At 37.5% G+C, this 22,472-nt stretch overlaps 1 protein-coding gene across 1 annotated transcript; it reads right to left on the reverse strand.

Annotated features, from left to right (window-relative positions):
* Positions 1–650: 650 nt before the first annotated feature.
* LOC121366337 (multiple epidermal growth factor-like domains protein 11) lies at positions 651–17,299 on the reverse strand. Its single transcript, XM_041490824.1, has 9 exons — positions 17,149–17,299; positions 12,947–13,075; positions 12,154–12,303; positions 11,146–11,292; positions 10,131–10,274; positions 8,680–8,823; positions 4,916–5,059; positions 2,991–3,093; positions 651–2,350 (listed from the first exon to the last, which is right to left on the reverse strand). Exons 1-9 carry the CDS (start codon positions 17,174–17,176, stop codon positions 2,002–2,004), a joined length of 1,338 nt encoding a protein of 445 aa, XP_041346758.1. The 5' UTR covers positions 17,177–17,299; the 3' UTR covers positions 651–2,001.
* Positions 17,300–22,472: the final 5,173 nt, after the last annotated feature.

The following is a 22,472-nucleotide window of genomic DNA, read 5'->3' on the forward strand; positions in this document are numbered from 1 at the left end:
CGCTCCGTCCCCTAAATTACCATTAAACTATGCTGAAAAAATGGTACAAAAAGGAGATTTAATCATACACAACTCAATTACAACACGGAAACATGTTCATATTTTCTCGATAATCAATCCTATTTCGTACGCGCATCAGGCAATCGTTTTACCACTGGGAAACGTCCCCGCTCTCCCTCCCCGCAGCGGCAAATACAAACACACTTTAGATTAAAATCGCATTTTAATAGAAGAGTGTACAAAATATAGATTTGGCGAATATCCTCAAATGCCTGCGACTATGACCCAAGTGAACAATGACTTCAGTTCAGTTCAGTCAAAAGATTTGAATGTCTCTTCGATAATATCTAACTCTACAGCACGGTGACCGGTCTCGGTGGCGTCGTGGTTAGGCCATCGGTCTACAGGCTGGTAGGTACTGGGTTCGGATCCCAGTCGAGGCATGGAATTTGTAATCCAGATACCGACTCAAAACCCTGAGTGAGTGCTCCGGAAGTCTCAGTGGGTAGGTGTAAACCACTTGCACCGACCAGTGATCCATAACTGGTTCAACAAGGGCCATGGTTTGTGCTATCCTGCCTGTGGGAAGCACAAATAAAAGATCCCTTGCTGCTAATCGGAAAGAGTAGCCCATGAAGTGGCAACAGCAGGTTTCCTCTCAAAATCTGTGTGGTCCTTAACCATATGTCTAACGCCATATAACGGTAAATAAAATGTGTTGAGTGCGTCGTTAAATAAAGCATTTCTTTCTTTCTTTCTACAGCACAGAAAGATAGTTCATATTTGTCATAGACAGTGTACGCATCAGGCAAGCGTGTTTTCACAGGAATTCGCTCCGTCACCTAAATTGCTATTAAACTATGCAGATAAAATGGTACAAAAAGGAGAGTTGATCATACACAACTCAATTACAACACGGAAACATGTTCATATTTTCTCGATAATCGATCCTGTTTCGTACGCGCATCAGGCAATCGTTTTACCACTGGGAAACGTCCCCGCTCTCCCTCCCCGTACCGGCAAATACAAACACACTTTAGATTAAAATCGCATTTTAACAGAAGGGTGTACAAAATATAGATTTGGCGAATACAATTTATCGAATTTCGTTAAGAAACGTTTTTATTTTCAATAATTTGTTTAAATAATTATGTAAGTTTGCTGGTCTACAAATTGTTATTTTATTCTACAGTTACTAGATAATTGTGTTTGAATCAAAAGATTCACTTTTCTGATGACCTTTCATCAAACGTTTTTCCTGTTTTCTTCAAGTCTGTTTAGATGCAGATATAGATGTATCAACAAGATATTTTGTCTCTATTGCCCTTCATTCTGTCTAAATAAATAATTAAAAGTATATATTATTTTCATTTTTCTTTCATCTTACTCATTTCAGTTAGTCTGTCAAATAAAGGGGCTCATTTTCCAGGCAATTTATAAAATGACTGGAAATTTCAGGCATTTTACAAATTGACAGATTTTAGACATTGACTGTATCATATACAGGTATGAAAAACACACTCATAGTAACTGTAATTCAGTGGGAAATAATGTGACTTCTAAATAAAAAATGGTGTTCGTTCCAGTCACTTTGTCCCCGTTGAATATGAATATTGTATTACACTGGTCGAATATCTCAAATTAGAAAAAAAGTTACATAACATGCCCATTAATTCCTTTACAATATCTATTCATCCTTTCGGAAGACTTCACGCTGTTTTCCTCGGGGAAATTCGATGTTCCTGCAGTTTGTACTCACTAAGAATAGCCGTTTAATCAGGCGCGGATCTAGGGGGGGGGGGGGGGGGGGGGGGTTGTTGGGTGTGCGCACCTCTCCACACAATTTCAAAATATCATGAAAACCATCTATAAAATGCACGTCAGGGTACTTTGCAATACCTAAGGTGCCAGTTCTTCACATTGCACCCTCTACCTAAAAACAAAATATCCTACAGCTAATATAATAAATTTTGTAGTATTACTCCGTAATCTCCCAGTTGTCTAAACACCAGTTATCCTATCATAGTCATTCTGTGGTGGGTTGAATAATTCAAGCTTTTCGTACTCATTTGTTTGCCCTGCATTAACATAGCCACCCCCACTCTCAGAATGTCTCGGCTGGGCATCCATTTCATCACGTGACATCCATGAATTGCCATAATTGGCTAAACTGGATGTGTCGACTTGTTGAGAACTGAAAGCTCTTGGACTGTTGTGGCCGCCATCTTGTCCATCGAAGATTTCATATTCTACAGCGCTGGGGTCTGTAGTTTGGCTGGGTGGGTTTGTGTTTATTTTTCTCATCTCTTGTTGATACGAGTCCGACTTCACTTTATGACCTTTGAGGTGCCTACAATTCATTATATATATATAAATATATTATAATATCTTAAGATTTAATTGCTAACCACAAAATTAACGGTTAACATACAATATTTCCATAATTAAATTTAAACTGTCAACAATGTTGTAATGTGTAATACACTCTGCATAAACATTTCTGTCTTCAAAATCCTTGTCTAAAAATATGAAGTACATGTTGGCCTACTTTGAAAGTATTCATCTCCCATCCATTAAACTAGCTGTCAGTTATTTACCAATATGGAGATGCAGTTCAAATCCAAACTCTGACATCAAGTATGACGTGCTCGTCACCCTTACTGGAGTTTGCATTAATATAAATTTATAAATTGTAGCAAAAGAAATTATTGGGAAATAATATTTGTTAGGCATATCACTTGTGTATGTGTGTGTGTGTGTGTGTGTGTGTGTGTGTGTGTGTGTGTGTGTGTGTGTGTGTGTGTGTGTTTGTGTGTATGTGTGCGTGTGTTTAATGATTATGCAACTGTATAAATATTTAAAATAATAATGTTGTACTCATTGTACAATGAATAGTGAAATATCAAAACAAAAACAAAAACATATTGAGACAATTTGGCACAAAAATTAAAACAAACATAGCCATAAAGATAAAATGATGATGTACTTGCCAGAATAAAACACTCGTCACTATGATCAACAATACAAAAAGCACTCCCGCCACAACGGAAACGGCAATGGTGGTGGAATCACTGTTGGAAGTGACAGCTTGGGCTGTAAAAGATTTATATCCCCAGGTTATCCAATCGTATCCTGCAAGCACTGTTTGTATTAACCAGTTATATAGTGACCGTTTAAAGCAACGTGATAAAATTATGCTAGTATTCTTATGGTCACATGATAAGGGTAAAATCCGTTTCCGTCATAAGAAAACCAATGAATTGGTATACAACTGTATAGCGAATAACGTTAAAACTTGAAAACCCCCCACATATTATCATATAACTTACCCATGATATCCATGTCATAAACCCATGTAATAATTTAGTGCATTAACCCAGTTAATAATGGTATGCTAGTTCATAGGTTTCCTTTTGACACAAACGGAATATAGACAATTATTTTTATTTTGGAATTTTCAAACTGTGATTTATGAATCCCAATCCAGGCGTTAGACAGGGTCTGTGGACCTACCCCCTCCCTTGATCACTACGAAAATAGTGAAGTGCATTCAAGACTAATGTTCAACTTCCATTTAAGTAGTTGCATGTGGAACCCCTGCAAATAAATACTGGATCTTCGCTAGCAGCCTTTGGCATTATAAATTTACACTTGTTTCAAAAATAAATAAATAAACACACACACACAGAGAGAGAGAGAGCGAGAGAGAGAGAGAGAGAGAGAGAGAGAGAGAGAGAGAGAGAGAGAGAGAGAGAGAGAGAGAGACACACACACACACACACACACACACACACACACACACATATATATATATATATATATATATATATATATATATATATATATATATATATATATTAGTCCGCACACAAATGGGAGATGGTGGATATGAAACATACTTTTAAAGAAGCAATGTTTATCGCACAGTTCAAAATAAAAGTTTAGCTATTCCATTTTTCACGAAAAGTGGCTTGTTTCAAAATTGTATGAAGATAACTCATTGGCTATTACTAAGCGTAAGATTATTGTTGTTTCATATCCCTATCAATTAGCCCTCAAACAGGGATTAACCCCCCCCCCGAAAACAAGCCATTAAAGCCGATAACCTAAGCACATTAACATGTTATTCTTTACTTATTCGGTCCATGTATTGACCAAGAGTGTACATGTAAAGCATACTAACATAGAACATTCATTAGCATTACGGAGTGAATTGTAAGATCATCTAAAGGCAACGTTGCTGAACGTCTTGAGTAGATAATCCAGGACAAAGGTTGATGAGTAAATCTGAACGACACAATTCCCTTCCAGAACGTGGGCCACTCCTAACACCTGTGAACGGATAGTTTTTAAATACATGCTAGTATGGGTCGATAGTGGCAGATTTAGGACGGTCTGCATTTACATGATAAAATGCACCCTACGGTAATTGAATATCTTGTTCCTCAGAAGTGTTTTCCTGTCGGCATCCTTTCAGAAATCTCTTTATACACTAATGAGTCAGCAGAAACTACATAACACTTTGGCAAACGAAAATCAACCAAACGTCTAGAATATCGTTATTCACCTTTATTCATGGACCGCACTTGCGTAACTCGTTTAGACATCCATTACGAATGACTGAAGTACGCCCATCTATGTTTTGCACAATAGATTTTATCAGTGAATGCTTATACACAATTTTAAAATATACTTACCTTGATATTTGTATTGTATTGTATTGTGCGTTTACCCACTGGGTTTGTTTTTGTTTGTTTTTGTGTTTGTTTTACATAATTAAATGTTTTATATCTAATTTAATGCTATTCATATACCCTTGCTTGACACTCATTTATACCAGAAGTGTATTTCTGTACTGGAGTGTCGTTAAACATTCATTCATTCATTCTCTGATAATTGATGATGGTGTTCTTACCTCGCAAGCAGTCCAGTCCTTCAAATCCAGAGATACATCCACTTACACACTTTCCGTCTTTACGAGGACAGACATCTTTATTGACGCAGTTTCTGATCGCGCAGAACATGGCACAGTTATCACCGTATTTACCAGTGTCACATTCTACAACAGATTAGTTATCTCCGAATTTACCAGTGTCACATTCTACAACTGATTAGTTATCACCGTATTTACCAGTGTCACATTCTACAACAGATTAGTTATCACCGTATTTACCAGTTTCACATTCTACAACTGATTAGTTATCACCGTAGTTCCCAGTTTCACATTCTACAACAGATTAGTTATCACCGTAGTTCCCAGTGTCACATTTTACAACAGATTAGTTATCACCGTAGTTCCCAGTGTCACATTCTACAACAGATTAGTTATCACCGTAGTTCCCAGTGTCACATTCTACAACAGATTAGTTATCACCGTAGTTCCCAGTTTCACATTCTACAACAGATTAGTTATCGCCGTAGTTCCCAGTGTCACATTCTACAACAGATTAGTTATCACCGTAGTTCCCAGTTTCACATTCTACAACAGATTAGTTATCGCCGTAGTTCCCAGTTTCACATTCTACAACAGATCAGTTATCACCGTATTTACCACTGTCACATTCTACAACAGATTAGTTATCACCGTAGTTCCCAGTTTCACATTCTACAACTGATTAGTTATCACCGTAGTTCCAAGTTTCACATTCTACAACAGATTAGTTATCACCGTATTTACGACTGTCACATTCTACAACAGATTAGTTATCACCGTAGTACCCAGTTTCACATTCTACAACTGATTAGTTATCACCGTATTTCCCAGTGTCACATTCTACAACAGATTAGTTATCACCGTAGTTCCCAGTGTCACATTCTACAACTCATTAGTTATCACCGTAGTTCCCAGTTTCACATTCTACAACAGATTAGTTATCACCGTAGTTCCCAGTTTCACATTCTACAACAGATTAGTTATCACCGTAGTTCCCAGTTTCACATTCTACAACAGATTAGTTATCACCGTAGTTCCCAGTTTCACATTCTACAACTGATTAGTTATCACCGTAGTTCCCAGTTTCACATTCTACAACTGATTAGTTATCACCGTAGTTCCCAGTTTCACATGCTACAACTCATTAGTTATCACCGTAGTTCCCAGTGTCACATTCTACAACAGATTAGTTATCACCGTAGTTCCCAGTTTCACATTCTACAACTGATTAGTTATCACCGTATTTACCACTGTCATATTCTACAACTGATTAGTTATCACCGTAGTTCCCAGTTTCACATTCTACAACTGATTAGTTATCACCGTAGTTCCCAGTTTCACATTCTACAACTGATTAGTTTTCACCGTAGTTCCCAGTGTCACATTCTACAACAGATTAGTTATCACCGTACTTACCACTGTCACATTCTACAACAGATTAGTTATCACCGTAGTTCCCAGTTTCACATTCTACAACAGATTAGTTATCACCGTAGTTCCCAGTGTCACATTCTACAACAGATTAGTTATCACCGTATTTACCACTGTCACATTCTACAACAGATTAGTTATCACCATAGTTCCCAGTTTCACATTCTACAACAGATTAGTTATCACCGTAGTTCCCAGTGTCACATTCTACAACAGATTAGTTATCACCGTAGTTGCCAGTTTCACATTCTACAACTCATTAGTTATCACCGTAGTTCGCAGTGTCACATTCTACAACAGATTAGTTATCACCGTAGCTCCCAGTGTCACATTCTACAACAGATTAGTTATCACCGTAGTTCCCAGTTTCACATTCTACAACAGATTAGTTATCACCGTAGTTCCCAGTTTCACATTCTACAACTGATTAGTTATCACCGTCGTTCCCAGTTTCACATTCAACAACTCATTAGTTATCACCGTAGTTCCCAGTTTCACATTCTACAACAGATTAGTTATCACCGTAGCTCCCAGTGTCACATTCTACAACAGATTAGTTATCACCGTAGTTCCCAGTGTCACATTCTACAACAGATTAGTTATCACCGTAGTTCCCAGTGTCACATTCTACAACAGATTAGTTATCACCGTATTTACCACTGTCACATTCTACAACAGATTAGTTATCACCATAGTTCCCAGTTTCACATTCTACAACAGATTAGTTATCACCGTAGTTCCCAGTGTCACATTCTACAACAGATTAGTTATCACCGTAGTTGCCAGTTTCACATTCTACAACTCATTAGTTATCACCGTAGTTCGCAGTGTCACATTCTACAACAGATTAGTTATCACCGTAGCTCCCAGTGTCACATTCTACAACAGATTAGTTATCACCGTAGTTCCCAGTTTCACATTCTACAACAGATTAGTTATCACCATAGTTCCCAGTTTCACATTCTACAACAGATTAGTTATCACCGTAGTTCCCAGTGTCACATTCTACAACAGATTAGTTATCACCGTAGTTGCCAGTTTCACATTCTACAACTCATTAGTTATCACCGTAGTTCGCAGTGTCACATTCTACAACAGATTAGTTATCACCGTAGCTCCCAGTGTCACATTCTACAACAGATTAGTTATCACCGTAGTTCCCAGTTTCACATTCTACAACAGATTAGTTATCACCGTAGTTCCCAGTGTCACATTCTACAACTGATTAGTTATCACCGTAGTTCCCAGTTTCACATGCTACAACTCATTAGTTATCACCGTAGTTCCCAGTGTCACATTCTACAACTGATTAGTTATCACCGTAGTTCCCAGTTTCACATTCTACAACAGATTAGTTATCACCGTAGTTCCCAGTTTCACATTCTACAACAGATTAGTTATCACCGTAGTTCCCAGTTTCACATTCTACAACTGATTAGTTATTTCAGAATTTACCAATGTCACATTCTACAACAGATTAGTTATCACCATATTTATCAGTGTCACATTTTACAACAGATTAGTTATCACCGTATTTATCAGTGTCACAGTGTACAACAGATTAGTTCTGTCATGTTTATCCAGTGTCACATTCTACAACAGATTAGTTATCTCCGTAATTATCATTGTCACATTCTAAAACACTTTGTACGTATTTCATATAGCGCACACTCTAATGAACATTCGGTGTTTACAGGGCATGTTATTTTTATTTTTTTATAAACACCTGTCAGTGATTAATGGATGTTTATTATTAGTCGACGAGCCAAATGCCAATTTTTTGTTGAACATGGATTTCCCAGATAAGGAATTTTTTCTTTGTCCTTTTATATATTCTTGTGGTAGTGTTTTAAAGAAAGATCATTCGCAACTCTTGGGATCTTTCGGATATTAACCTTCTTTATGCCCAAATACTCAAATATGCAGATTTGTCTGTATTTACTTTCATACCAAAAGCAATAATTTTGTTTGTAGTAATGTATTTGTATGAGGTAGGTACCGTGCGCTCAATTTTGATACCATATGATGAGTATTGACCCTTCCCTAGCCACATCAGAAAAAAATAAGATAGTGCATTAGAGTAGGATATGATTAACAGTGTTTTGAATTTATTCCGCAATAACAATTCTGTAATATCAAACTTTAAAACTTTAACTACAGAAGGAAAGGAAAGGCTTATGAAAACGTGTATTGGACAAAAATGTAGGTAATTGTAATGTCAGATAAATGGGCACTAGATCATTTAAAAGTTTGTGTTACCTCGTTATCTTTTTAACAAATAAGACGGAACTAACAGAATATGTTTAAATACTTACCGTCAGTACATGTATCTCCTTGCCAACCAGCATCACACGGTCCATCACATGAACCAGTTACGTGGTCACATGGTGCGTCATCAGCTTTACAGTGTCTGGCGCTGCATGACGAACTGCATCCTGGGCCATATGTCCCTGTACATCCTGTGAATGTAATTGTATTACCCAGACTATTTTTTGTTTAATTTATAGCTTACCCTCTCCGTGTTATTTGTGTAGTGTATTAAATTAAAGTTAAAACCAGACAACATATTTTGTCATATTTAGTCAAATGTCTGGATAAGATAAATAAAGTTTGTTTTATTTAACGATATCACTAGAGCACATTTGGTAATTATGACTCATAGTTATCAGCGGAAACCCGCTACATTTTGCCTAATGCGGCTAGGCATCTTGTATGTGCACTCCCCCACAAAGAGAAGAGCGCTGTAGAGTGTCGTTTTGCAATAAAGTGTCGAATTGCAATAAAACTTCTTTTTTTTTCAAATTTCCGATTCCATCCTACTCTAACATGATCTCTGGGCTCAATTGAATACCACCAAACCAAATTTGACATATCTTTTCATAAAATTGTTGATCAATGGACTTTTGAAATTTTCAGATATACAAACATTATGACACGTTCCAGTTTGTGTATCACATGACTTGATGTCTCCTTTGCAGTGTCTTTCACTACAGTTGGATCTACACCCAGGACCGTACGTGCCATCAACACATTCTATAATAAATACAGGGTAAATAATGGTCGTACCACACGTTCAAGGAATTTGCTTCAGATATAATTATCCTTAATCCAGGTATTGTTGTAGTGTGCTAGATCACAAACAGCAGCCACAATTAAAACCCTGAATCACAGTTGTACATATAATACATATATAACACATATTCATAAGAACACAAATGCATGTTTGCACGCACGCACATCCCTGTGTGAGAACATCATCTGAGCATATATTGAGCATGAGTACATCAAACATGTATACATACAAAAGGACACACAGGTAAATGGCTACTCTTGTGAGTGGTCTATACACACATCTGATTTGCTCTGGGCTATTATAAATGAACTATAGAGAAATATAAGGTAAAAGTAATACGCCACGTGTATGTTTCTGTTTCTGGATATTGGTTATCTCTAGACAAGACATAAAAAGAAGTAACCCAGTTATTTCAATAGCATACCATATATTTAAATTTAATAGAGATTGAGGAAAACAATATATATATATATATATATATATATATATATATATATATATATATATATATATATATATATATATATATATATATATATATATATATATATATATATGAAATGCTAATGAAATATATTCTGTTATTGCAATTACTGATTAATCACTGATATTACAGTATTCTAAATAAACTTATGATGAAGATATCTGCAAAGCTAGGTTATCACATTAAGATATAACGTAATAGAAACATACCAACTGTGCAGTCTGTCAATTTCCAGCCACTCAGACAGCCCCGAGTACAGTTACCAAAATATCTGTCACAGTTTTGATTACCACTGCAGTGTCGATCATCGCATGACTCGCTGCAGTTGTAGCCATATGTTCCAACAGAACAAACTGAATAACACAAAAACACAACTTTCATGTATTAGCATATTTAAACGTCTTATATGCGAAGAACGCACATTCATTAAAGCTATTATCTAGATGACTAGTATAAAGAAGTTATCTCTTAAGACAAATGTCTACTCAACAGACGTCACTATATATAAGCAGATTTTACTGGATTGAACATCTGTGATGATAAAAATCATTTTTCTTATCACACCTAACTAAATTCTAAAATTAACACTTATATTATTTATTAGCATACCATTTTGCTCATATGAACATTGCCGCAGATTTAAACTACGAACTTTTGTCTTATATTTTATATTGATATGGGACTCTGGCCTGGTTCACCAGCCCTCGATCCCGATTAGTTAATTTGTGATCTGTTCTAGTGGACATTATCAAGTGTAAGGGGTGGGAAGTAGCCCAGTGGTAAGACAGACGCTCGCTCGATGCGCGGTCGGTGTGGGATCGATCCCCGTCGGTGGGCCCATTGGGCTATTTCTCGTTCCAGCCAGTGCACCACAACTGGTATATCAAAGGTCGTGGTATGCACTACCCTGTCTGTGGGATGGTGCATATAAAAGATCCCTTGCTGCTAACCGAAAAGAGTAGCCCATGTAGTGGCAACAGCGGGTTTCCTCTCTCAACATCTGTGTGGTCCTTAACCATATGTCTGACGCCATATAACCGTAAATAAAATGTGCTGAGTGCGTCGTTAAATAAAACATTTCTTTCTTATCAAGTGTATTACTATAATACATAGGGCTCGAGCCAATGTTTCTGTGAGGGCTAGTGACTTTCTGAATGTGGTGTTTACTTTGAATGTTTATTGAAGTACACACTATGGGAAGGTAAATCAAAACAAACTACATACGCTCGGTACAATCAACATACTGATATCCTCGTTGACAACCGCTGACACACTTCCCAGTCACGTGATCACAGGAACTGGAGCTATCCAGACATTTCCGGTCCGCACACGATTTTCCACAAGCTTTTCCGTATTGACCATCAGGGCACTCTGAAATATTTATGACATGGAAAGTTGTTTGTTAAAGCATACTTGTTCACCTGATGCAATATATATTAACGCAGTAACACCGACGTGATCAACAACAGTTGAAAACATGACCAACCTTTAATACTAATTTAGATGGAATGACATAAATATAAACTTTGGATTATGATTTAAGGATGCATATTATTGTATTCATTTTAGGATTGCATGTCATTTGTTTATCCACAAACTGTGTGAATCAGCGAAGCAGTTCTCACATAAGTTTGCGAATAATTTTCGTACCAAGAGGAATGTAAACGAAATAAGAGACAATAATTATAATTATATTTAAAACATACTAATAATGATACTAAAAGGTCATATTTTATATTGAGTTATGCTTGGTTCTTAAACAATACATGTCAGTAAAACGAGTACCAATGTAAAATGACGTCATTAGATATCACGTTCCCCGAAAACTTTATTTTTGAAGTTCATCGACAGATGAACAAATTCGCGTTGATAGGGCTGGACCTATGGGATGACGTTAACTTGAAATGGATGTAACGGAAATTTAATTATATTCATTTATATTGAGGTTTTGTATTCTATTGAACGGAATATAATAATTTGAAATATCTTAGATATATTGAAGTGTACTTATCAACATCATATTTAAGATTCAGAACAGAAATATCTGATATCAAAAAATGCATGTACATCATACTGCTCATTTACTCTACTGCATTGTCATGTTTTAATATATCACTAACCACAGTATTTAGATTAATGAATTGAATAATAATATAAAGAAATACACCTCGGAATTAACACTAGATGCATATTGTTGTACTGTATCTAATGAGATAAGACTATTTTTATTACGTTCCAGACAGTCTGTTCCCTTCCATCCTGGGTCACATCCCCTGTCGCATGACCCTCTGACGTCACAAGATGATACCCCGGTTGTTTCGTCACAATGTCTACTGGAACATTGCTTACTGCATAAGTCACCATAGTGACTGGAATCACAATCTGAAAATATTCATGTTAATATATACCGAATTTTGTAACTGGTTTTAAATAGTCCCTGTAGTAGTGTTGGTATGAAGTGATCCCAGTAGTTGGAGGAAATTTCCCTATTAATGTTTCAGTTATGGATACAGGATGACTGCCGTGTGTTCTACGAGGCGAATAGGCTGAACAGACCACTTCACATTTTATCCCAGGAAATAATATTTTACAAATATAGAAATAAACAAATAATACAAAACAATTTGAGGTTGAAAGTGAAATGGTGATCGACAAGATATATTTAGGCTATTCACTTTTTGGATCGGGATAAGAAAATCCAAAGCCCGACATCTTAACCACATACTACACAAACATATGCGTAAGTATGCACACACGCACACACGCACACGCACGCACGCAGCTTGCATAACTAAAGTATCTGTGCTTTATTGTACCGATCTGGCTACCTTGTTCTCGTTTGTTAATAATATATTTAAGCCTTTCCCGTCGACACAACCCTCAAACATACCTGGTAGTAATAGAACATATAAGTTGTTTGATTGTGTCCCTTTCCAAAGTGATCAAAGTAACTCATCATAACTCAACAGCTGGTTATATACATGTAGGTAGATACTGGCAATAGCATTACGAAACAATGTCATACCATTACAGTTCGTGCCAGTCCAGTTTGGCTTACATCCTCCTATACAGTATCCATTTGTGTAGTTACACGGTCCATCTCGACAGTGACAGAACTGGCTGCAGTCATCACCGAAAGTGCCAGCATCACAGACTGAAATAATGCATACATTACCTCAAAACATAGTCCTGTTCTATAAGCAGGACTGTAACAGTACGTCACATTTCAATGCAAACATCACCGTTTGTTGAGCGATTGTGTAAAACGCTCCTGTTTCCTAAAGGGATATAGATGTGTGAACTCCCTAAGACATGTTATAATGACACGAATACAGCCAAACATCCAATATGACAAAGTCCTACGTTTAACTCATTATACAAATAGTCATTCTGGGACAGCAACATGTTGAAAAAGGATAAATTGGGTGTGTGTGTGTGTGTGTGTGTGTGTGTGTGTGTGTGTGTGTGTGTGTGTGTGTGTGTTTGTGTGTGATGTGACTAATTTTGATTCAGGAAATAGCATTTATTGCCTCATTTGAAAATTACTGGAGATTACATTCAATTTACATTTGTACACCTTAAACTGTTTACTGACTTGAAATGATTCGCACGTACGTACGAATGGATACACACCGAGATGTCCATAATAAGCCATTATGTACATATAATCTTGCTGTTTGATATTAAATATTTTATTCTCAGATGTATATACACAACACGTCACACAATCGATAGCGGTGTTTCCTAATGATCGACGAAGAGCCAAAAAACAGCGTACATTCAAAACGGCCGTAAAATTTATAGAGTAGTATGACTTTTCATCGCATCTAGATAATTACAGATTCTACACACAGATTCTAATCTTCCATATTCATACAACTTGTTCCATAACATTTGATATTATCATATATTTAGTACTTCAGCTTTCGGTTTTCATTTCTTTTCTTTTTTTACTATTTAATCCTTGCTTTTTCTGAAATATGTTTAATATCACACTATATAATGTGTTGATAAAATGTGTAAAAAATACAACGGAATGGCGTTAATATGGGCGATTGCCTGTTCGCCATATTTATTTCAAATGTTGGAAATGAATATGTTTTGTTTTTGAAAAAATACAAATATATTGTTTCCATTCTTGCTGATAAAATGTGTGTAAAAATGTAAGGGTAAGGCGTTAATATAGACAATTAATAACCTGTTCGCCATATTTATTCCAAATATTGGAAACATATATTTTTAAAAACCCACAAAAAACCCAGTCATAACAGATACCCGCTAGAATATTCTCACATAGTGACTGGCGGGTGTATTCTACTTCAGTGTTGCCAATACTAGGCAAACATCACTGAGGTCTGGGCCCAGAACAGTGTACATAACCCTTAACTGGATATATCACTAGGCAAACATCACTGAGGTCTGGGCCCAGAACAGTGTACATAACCCTTAACTGGATATATCACTAGGCAAACATCACTGAGGTCTGGGCCCAGAACAGTGTACATAACCCTTAACTGGATATATCACTAGGCAAACATCACTGAGGTCTGGGCCCAGAACAGTGTACATAACCCTTAACTGGATATATCACTAGGCAAACATCACTGAGGTCTGGGCCCAGAACAGTGTACATAACCCTTAACTGGATATATCACTAGGCAAACATCACTGAGGTCTGGGCCCAGAACAGTGTACATAACCCTTAACTGGATATATCACTAGGCAAACATCACTGAGGTCTGGGCCCAGAACAGTGTACATAACCCTTAACTGGATATATCACTAGGCAAACATCACTGAGGTCTGGGCCCAGAACAGTGTACATAACCCTTAACTGGATATATCACTAGGCAAACATCACTGAGGTCTGGGCCCAGAACAGTGTACATAACCCTTAACTGGATATATCACTGGGCAAACATCACTGAGGTCTGGGCCCAGAACAGTGTACATAACCCTTAACTGGATATATCACGCAGGAAGATAAATTAAACTCAACTCTTATGCTGAGATAATTATACTTCTGTTCACTGTTTAGTTTTGTCACTAATTGCCCTATTAGATTTGATTTAATAAACTAGTCTGGGAGTGGCAGTCGGTACACGAGGAGTGAAATGTCCAGTAAATGATCTCCTCTGGAGTGGCTGTCCACCTATAGATGAGGCACTAGATAGCGATTCATCCAATCAACGACTATTTTGTCAAATACCCATTCAACTCTGTATTGTGCAGAGATACGGCGATGATCATGTTTTACGGTTTTGTTGTTCAGAATTAATGGATTGTTGTAGTCAGTATTAAGTGGAATGTGTTTTCTACTTTTAACAATTAGAATTATAGTTAAATATTCACGCGGATTTCCAGTGATGTTTAATTCTCCGCATGTATTAATATTTAAAATATAATAAAACACGCCTCCCCTTCCACCTAAAAAAACAACAAAACCCCTTCCTCACATAGACTTTTTCGTTTGATTAAAAAAGACAGTCGTACAAGTACTAATCAATGCTACATGTCTATCCACAATTTATTTATTTATTTATTTATTTATCTTATTTTCACTATCATTTATATCAGATATACATACAACTTCACTTGAAATAATATCTGATATATTTACGAAGTTTTAAAACATATATTTATTTATCTTATATATATATATATATATATATATATATATATATATATATGTATGTATATATATATATATATATATATATATATATATATATATATATATATATATATATATATATATATATATATATATATATATATATATAGCGCCGCGACCTTATTTATTTATTATTTTATTTATCTTATTTCATTTATTTATTTATTTTATTATATTTCTTTCTTTTATTTACTTTTCACTATCACTTATATCAGTCACATACAACTTCATTTGAAATATCTGGTTTTTACGAAGGTTACATTTAAAAAGGAAATTACATGTATTTTTTATTCATTTATTATTCAATTTATTTCCTTTGTTTGTTTGATTGTTTCTTTATTTACACTTAACCATCATTTATATTAGCCATATACAACTTCATATGAAATATCTGGTATTTACGATGTTTTAAAAATATGTATTTATTTATTAGGTCCTATTTCTTCATTTTCATTCACCGTTTTAATTATTTTGGCTTAAATTCAGGCTTGGCCTGTTTCCTTTTGTTGATTGTCCGTCGTCCGAGACATGGTATTTAATATGTTTGCTTCCAACATTCAAATGAGGTACCTTATGACTGCACATAATAAACTCTCATGAGTTTATAATAAAGAGACCATCCTGAGTTTGTAGCCATATTATGAAGCTGTCGACTAGTCTAATCTGTTATAAATAAAGCTTACATGTTACTTCTTACTTCGAATATAAATAGCTGTATATGCAATACGATTACATTTCTGACTATTCTCAGGAGGGTAGCAACCGAGAAGCTGGATGGGGGAGGACTGTAACCCCATTTTTATAAACCCGGTTTGAAATATGGCCTCCCCCCCCCCCAAAGCAGACTGTGTCCCTCCACTACAGATTGTGCCCCCCCCCCCCCCTTCGCATATCGTCCGTAGGGGCCTGATTCCAATGTTTTATAGTGTCGTAGCTCAAATTGCATATGTATCATTTAATTATATGAAAAGAAGTCCCGACAAGAATCCTGAATGTATTTATACATTAAAAATATTTAAATCATGTTAAATATGATAAATATCTGCATATATACGCACACGCGCACACATTAATATTATTTCAGCCCATATCCGATATTTATTGTGACTGCACATAATAAACTCTCATGACTTTATAATAAAGAGACCATCCTGAGTTTGTAGCCATGTTATCAAGCTGTCGACTAGTCTAATCTGTTATGATTAGATGGTTTCTCGGGCGTTAACAAGAACATATTTTTTTATTTCGTGATAAGCAATAATTCACAAATGTCTCCAATAAGTCTTCGTTGGATGTCGACAGAATCTTCGGGTTCCCTACTTATAGAATAATTAATCATGGAGAAATTCACATTCCTATTGCGTGGCTTCCCATTGTCTATGCCCACCCAACCCCCCCCCCCCCCCCCCCCCCAACTTGTACGCAGGGATATTTTTGAGAGACCTCGCGTGAGTTCACGGTTAGCGCCCATGAGTTGCTCCGCGACACGAACATGCGCAGTGTTCTATTGAAAGAGGTCTATTGTATGAGTGTTCAATGACATGTGAACTTACCATACACTTCTACTTCACAAAAGTCCATTGTGCTTTCACTGTTATTGTTTGATATTTCCCGGTAGAGAGTGATGTATCTGGCTGTACTGTCACATGTAACAGTTGTTATATCAGGACTGTTTATTGTGGTGGCACCACACGATGGCTCGTATTCGTTTGGTTGGCTTCTGTTGAGCTATATATACTCTTCAAAAAAAGAAACGCAAAAGGGTACAAATGGGTTATAACTCCGATTTTATGTTTCCTACCGGTTCATGCTTTGTGAATATAAGGTCATTGCATGTCCCAAACACATTCCCACGGTTACATTCGATAAAACGCAGCTACTGTACAATAAAGTTCCAAAATGTGAATATTCGCAAAAACGCAGCCACGTGCAAACCATGTCACCACTGCACGTGCGTTGTCTGCACGTGCAACATGAACACCGACAGTATAAAAGTGCAGGGTGTTCGCTTGCCTGGCCTCTGTATCTGGCCGACAGTTGACAATCCAGGACATGCCACGTCTCAGTGAACCGCAGAGAAACAATGCCATCGGCCGACTAGACGCAGGCGAATCCAGAACGGCCGTTGCCAGGGCATTCCATGTGTCCCCAAGCACCATCTCCAGACTGTGGGACCGTTACCAGCAACATGGATCAACACGTGACCTCCCTAGATCCGGTCGACCACGGGTCACTACCCCCGGGCAGGACCGCTACATCCGGGTACGCCACCTTCGGGAACGATTGACTACTGCCACCTACACAGCCGCAGCAATACCAGGTTTGCGCAGGATATCCGACCAGACCGTACGGAACTGCCTACGTGAGGTAGGAATTCGTGCCAGACGTCCAGTTCGAGGTGTCATCTTAACACCACAACACCGTCGACTCCGACTGCAGTGGTGCCAGATTCATCGACAATGGCCTCAACTGCGATGGAGACAGGTGTGGTTCAGTGACGAGTCCCGATTTCTGCTCCGACGTCATGATGGAAGATGTCGCGTGTATAGGCGTCGTGGTGAACGTTATGCGGCAAACTGCGTGCAGGAAGTGGACAGATTCGGCGGGGGTAGTGTCATGGTGTGGGCAGCCATCTCACACACTGGCAGAACTGACCTGGTCCACGTGCAGGGCAACCTGAATGCACAGGGCTACATTGACCAGATCCTCCGGCCACACATCGTTCCAGTTATGGCCAACGCCAACGCAGTGTTCCAACATGACAACGCCAGGTCTCACACAGCACGTCTCACAACGGCTTTCCTACAGAACAACAACATTAATGTCTTTCCTTGGCCATCGATATCACCGGATTTGAACCCAATTGAGCATCTATGGGACGAGTTGGACCGACGCCTCCGACAGCGACAACCACAGCCCTAGACCCTGCCCATGCTGGCAGCAGCCTTGCAGGCCGAGTGGGCCACCATTCCCCGGGACGTCATCCGTACTCTGGTTGCTTTAATGGGCAGGCGGTGCCAGGCAGTTGTCAACACACGCGGAGGCCACACCCGGTATTGACTCCAGATGACCTTGACCTTGGTGGTGTGTCCTATCACTTACTCACAATGGACTAGAGTGAATTGTGAACAATCCTGCAACATTTGGTAATTATCAGACTCACCATTCAATAATTAAATCAATTCTCCAAATGTTACGACAATGTGGTTTTGCGTTTCTTCTTTTGAAGAGTATATATGAACACCGTTTCTACGAACTGTAACTATTAAAATAATAATGTATAGATGTCATGGGTAACATAGCGAACATTGATATTTTATTATATATTATATTACCGCTAGTTGTAATAGTAGTAGGTAGCAGTAGTGGTAGTAGTAGACGTAGTAGGTTTTTGTAATGTTGGCGTTGGCGTTGACGTTGTTGTTGTTGTTGTTTTTGTTGTTGTTATAGTAGTAGAGGTGATGGCGGTAGTGTTTGTTGTGATAGTAGTAGTAGTAGTGATAGGTGTAATGGTGGTGGTAGTAGTATTAATTAGTGGTGGTAGTGGTGGTCGTATTATTAATATTTTCTTGGATACTACTACGTCTACTACTACTGCTGCTGCTACTGCTACTACTGCTGCTGCTGCTGCTACTGCTGCTGCTGCTGCTGCTGCTGCTGCTACTGCTGCTGCTGCTGCTGCTGCTGTTGCTGCTGCTACTGCTGCTGCTGCTACTGCTACTACTGCTACTGCTGCTGATGTTGCTGCTGCTGCTACTACTACTGCTACTGCTGCTGTTGCTGCTGCTGTTGCTGCTGCTGTTGCTGCTGCTGCTACTACTGCTGCTACTGCTGATACTACTACTGCTGCTGCTGTTCTACTACTGCTGCTGCTACTGCTGCTACTACTACTGTTGCTACTACTGCTACTGCTGCTGCTACTACTACTGCTACTGCTGCTACTGCTACTACTACTACTGCTGCTGTTGCTACTGCTGCTACTACTACTACCAGAGGGTATATTTATAATAAAGATATGATCATAAGCCATATATTATTATGTTGTGAATGCTTGCTACGCACACAAAGAAAAATTGGTTGTCTTAATTTATTTGATATTTTATTTTACTTTACTTTACTTTACTTTACTTTACTTTACTTTACTTTTTATTTTTATTTTTATTATTTTAATACTATTCCGGTTAAATACGTATTTTCTGACGCGTTTCTTCTTGTAGTGTGTTAATGATTATTATGTCAACAAAAATGTTTATAAGGGAGCTCGAAAATTATTGATGTAAAGATAGTTAACATCAAACATAAGATTGTTGTTCTATTAGAGCGGGAATCTTCGTCTACTGTTTGGTAGACAGACATTGCGCAAAACTGATATGGATTGGTCTCTGACAGTTAGAGAGAGTGATACCTGTTTAAATGTCCGTCTAGCTTTTTTACCGTCAGAGTACTCGGACTATGATTTGGGTGCCTGCAAATGACTAGAAACACTTTGTTTATACCGACACTGATTTTGTAAACAGAAAATGTCATTATTATGAAATTTAGTTGTTTGAAAGGCACCAGTAGTCGGAAACATGGTGCAATAGTAGCATAAATTAGTCTAATTAAAGTTAAGATCGTTGTTTGTTTTGGTTGTCTTTGTTGGATGTTTTATTGGGGTTTTATTATTATGTCTTTTGTTTTTTGTTTTTTGTTGTTGTTGGGTTTTTAGTTTTTTTGTTGTTGTTGTTTTTTTGTGTTTTTTTTTGGGGGGGCTGTCTTTTTTTCTTTTTCTTTTGGGGGGGGGGGGGGGGGGGGGGGGGGGGTCAGCATACAAGTCGACATAATGGCAGGCTTGTTTTATTGATTTCTATACAACGGGCTATACTCTGGTATTGCTATCTTTTCCGCTCCTGCAATTATCTTTAGTTGATCTTACATATTTCAAAATAACAATGTACAATGTCCTCATGGTTAAACAGATATGTTCCTAATATATTATTATCTCTCTGCATGTCCATGGGCAAAAATGTTTAAAGTGTTTGGGAGATAAGGATGAACTTAAGTAAGTATTGATATGCGTAGAATGATGATCAGTATTAATGCTGTGGTCGATCTTCACTCTCGGCTTAACATCATGACGTTTTCTAGCGTTGTACGCTTTCAACGGGTGGTCAGTAACATAAAGATACACACTAACACTTATTGTTATGTACGTCTTTCCGTGCAAAACATGCAAATAACATTCGAGTTTAGGCAGGTATAGTATGCATATACAATGCACTACTTACATTCGGTGCGGAAATAAATAGCTAGGTTGTGTATGTAGTAGTCTCTTCCCAAGTCTACTTCCCACCACGTGTATGGCTGATCAACACCAGTTACCATACATAATCCTCCACTAGAGCGACGGTCGCCATCTACAGCACGCACAGTGACATCCGTGAACCCTGGGATGTATGAACTCTGGTAGGTAGTTTTCCGTAAAGCTATATTTTCTGAAATGTCAATTGCATCTATAATATTATATCTATAACACATTTAGCTGCCAAAATAAAATACCCTCACTATTCGTATAGTATTTGATACTGGCAACTGTTAGCATCTTACACACTGGGCAAACACGCTGAAATATAAATGAAGGAAAATACAAACATTTGTCTATGACTTATTTTATATTTAATAAATAGTAATTTTTTTCTGTTTAATACTGACTTAGTATACTCGCATAAGACAGTTTTGTAAAACACTGAAAGTACTCTTTACCTTTTCTTATTAAACGTGATGTACAATAAACATTTTCATAGTTATCGTATATATTTCAGACTATATCTATGGGGTTTGCCATAACAATATGTATAATATATGTATATAATTACATTTTCTTTGCGTCTATACACTTTACGGCAATCTGATTGGTCCAGAGGTGCTTACTTTTTTTCGTTCATATCTCGAAATTTAGTTGTTTGAAAGGCACCAGTAGTCGGAAACATGGTGCAATAATAGCATAAATTAGTCTAATTAAAGTTAAGATCGTTGTTTGTTTTGGTTGTCTTTGTTGGATGTTTTATGGGGGTTTTATTATTATGTGTTTTGTTTTTTTCGTTGTTGTTGTTGTTGGGTTTTTTGGTTTTGTGTTGTTGTTGGGGGTTTTGGGCGGGGGGGGGGGGGGGGGGGGGGTTGGGGCTGTCTTTTTTTTTTCTTTTTTTTTTTTTCTTTTTTTTTCTTCTTTTTTATGTCACTGTGCGTGCTGTAGTTGGCGACCGTCGCTCTAGTGGAGGATTCTGTATGGTAACTGGTGTTGATCAGCCATACACGTGGTGGGAAGTAGACTTGGGAAGAGACTACTACATACACAACCTAGCTATTTATTTCCGCACCGACTGTAAGTAGTGCATTGTATATGCATACTATACCTGCCTAAACTCGAATGTTATTTGCATGTTTTGCACGGAAAGACGTACATAACAATAAGTGTTAGTGTGTATCTTTATGTTACTGACCACCCGTTGAAAGCGTACAATGCTAGAAAACGTCATGATGTTAAGCCGAGAGTGAAGATACATATATATATATATGGTGTGTGTGTGTGTGTGTGTGTGTGTGTGTGTGTGTGTGTGTGTGCAGAGAGAGAGAGAGAGAGAGAGAGAGAGGGGGAGTGGGGGGAGGGGGGCATACATATATACATACATACATACATACATATATTCGGTGCCATAGGTTCGAGTCCCAGCAACCGCACGAGACAATTTGTGAGGTAAGAAAGGATTTAATTGTCATCTGCGCCAGGGCGTTAATATCTATGTATGTAACAGTGAACCTCGACATTCATACAATATATAGATATTCATACATCAATACATACATACATACATACATACATACATGCAAACATGCATGC

The sequence above is a fragment of the Gigantopelta aegis genome, unplaced genomic scaffold (assembly GCF_016097555.1).
Source record: "Gigantopelta aegis isolate Gae_Host unplaced genomic scaffold, Gae_host_genome ctg5358_pilon_pilon:::debris, whole genome shotgun sequence".
In the NCBI taxonomy this organism is placed as follows: domain Eukaryota; kingdom Metazoa; phylum Mollusca; class Gastropoda; order Neomphalida; family Peltospiridae; genus Gigantopelta; species Gigantopelta aegis.

What these genes read in the sequence shown, in the direction of transcription:
- LOC121366337 (XM_041490824.1), bottom strand. Translation starts at nt 17,176, where the DNA reads ATGGACTTTTGTGAAGTAGAAGTGTATG. An exon ending in GTATGTTGATTGTACCGAGC is followed by an intron (nt 10,275 to 11,145) that starts GTATGTAGTTTG and finishes TGTGTTATTCAG; the next exon opens with TTTGTTCTGTTGGAACATAT. An exon ending in AGGAGATACATGTACTGACG is followed by an intron (nt 5,060 to 8,679) that starts GTAAGTATTTAA and finishes AATCTGTTGTAG; the next exon opens with AATGTGACACTGGTAAATAC.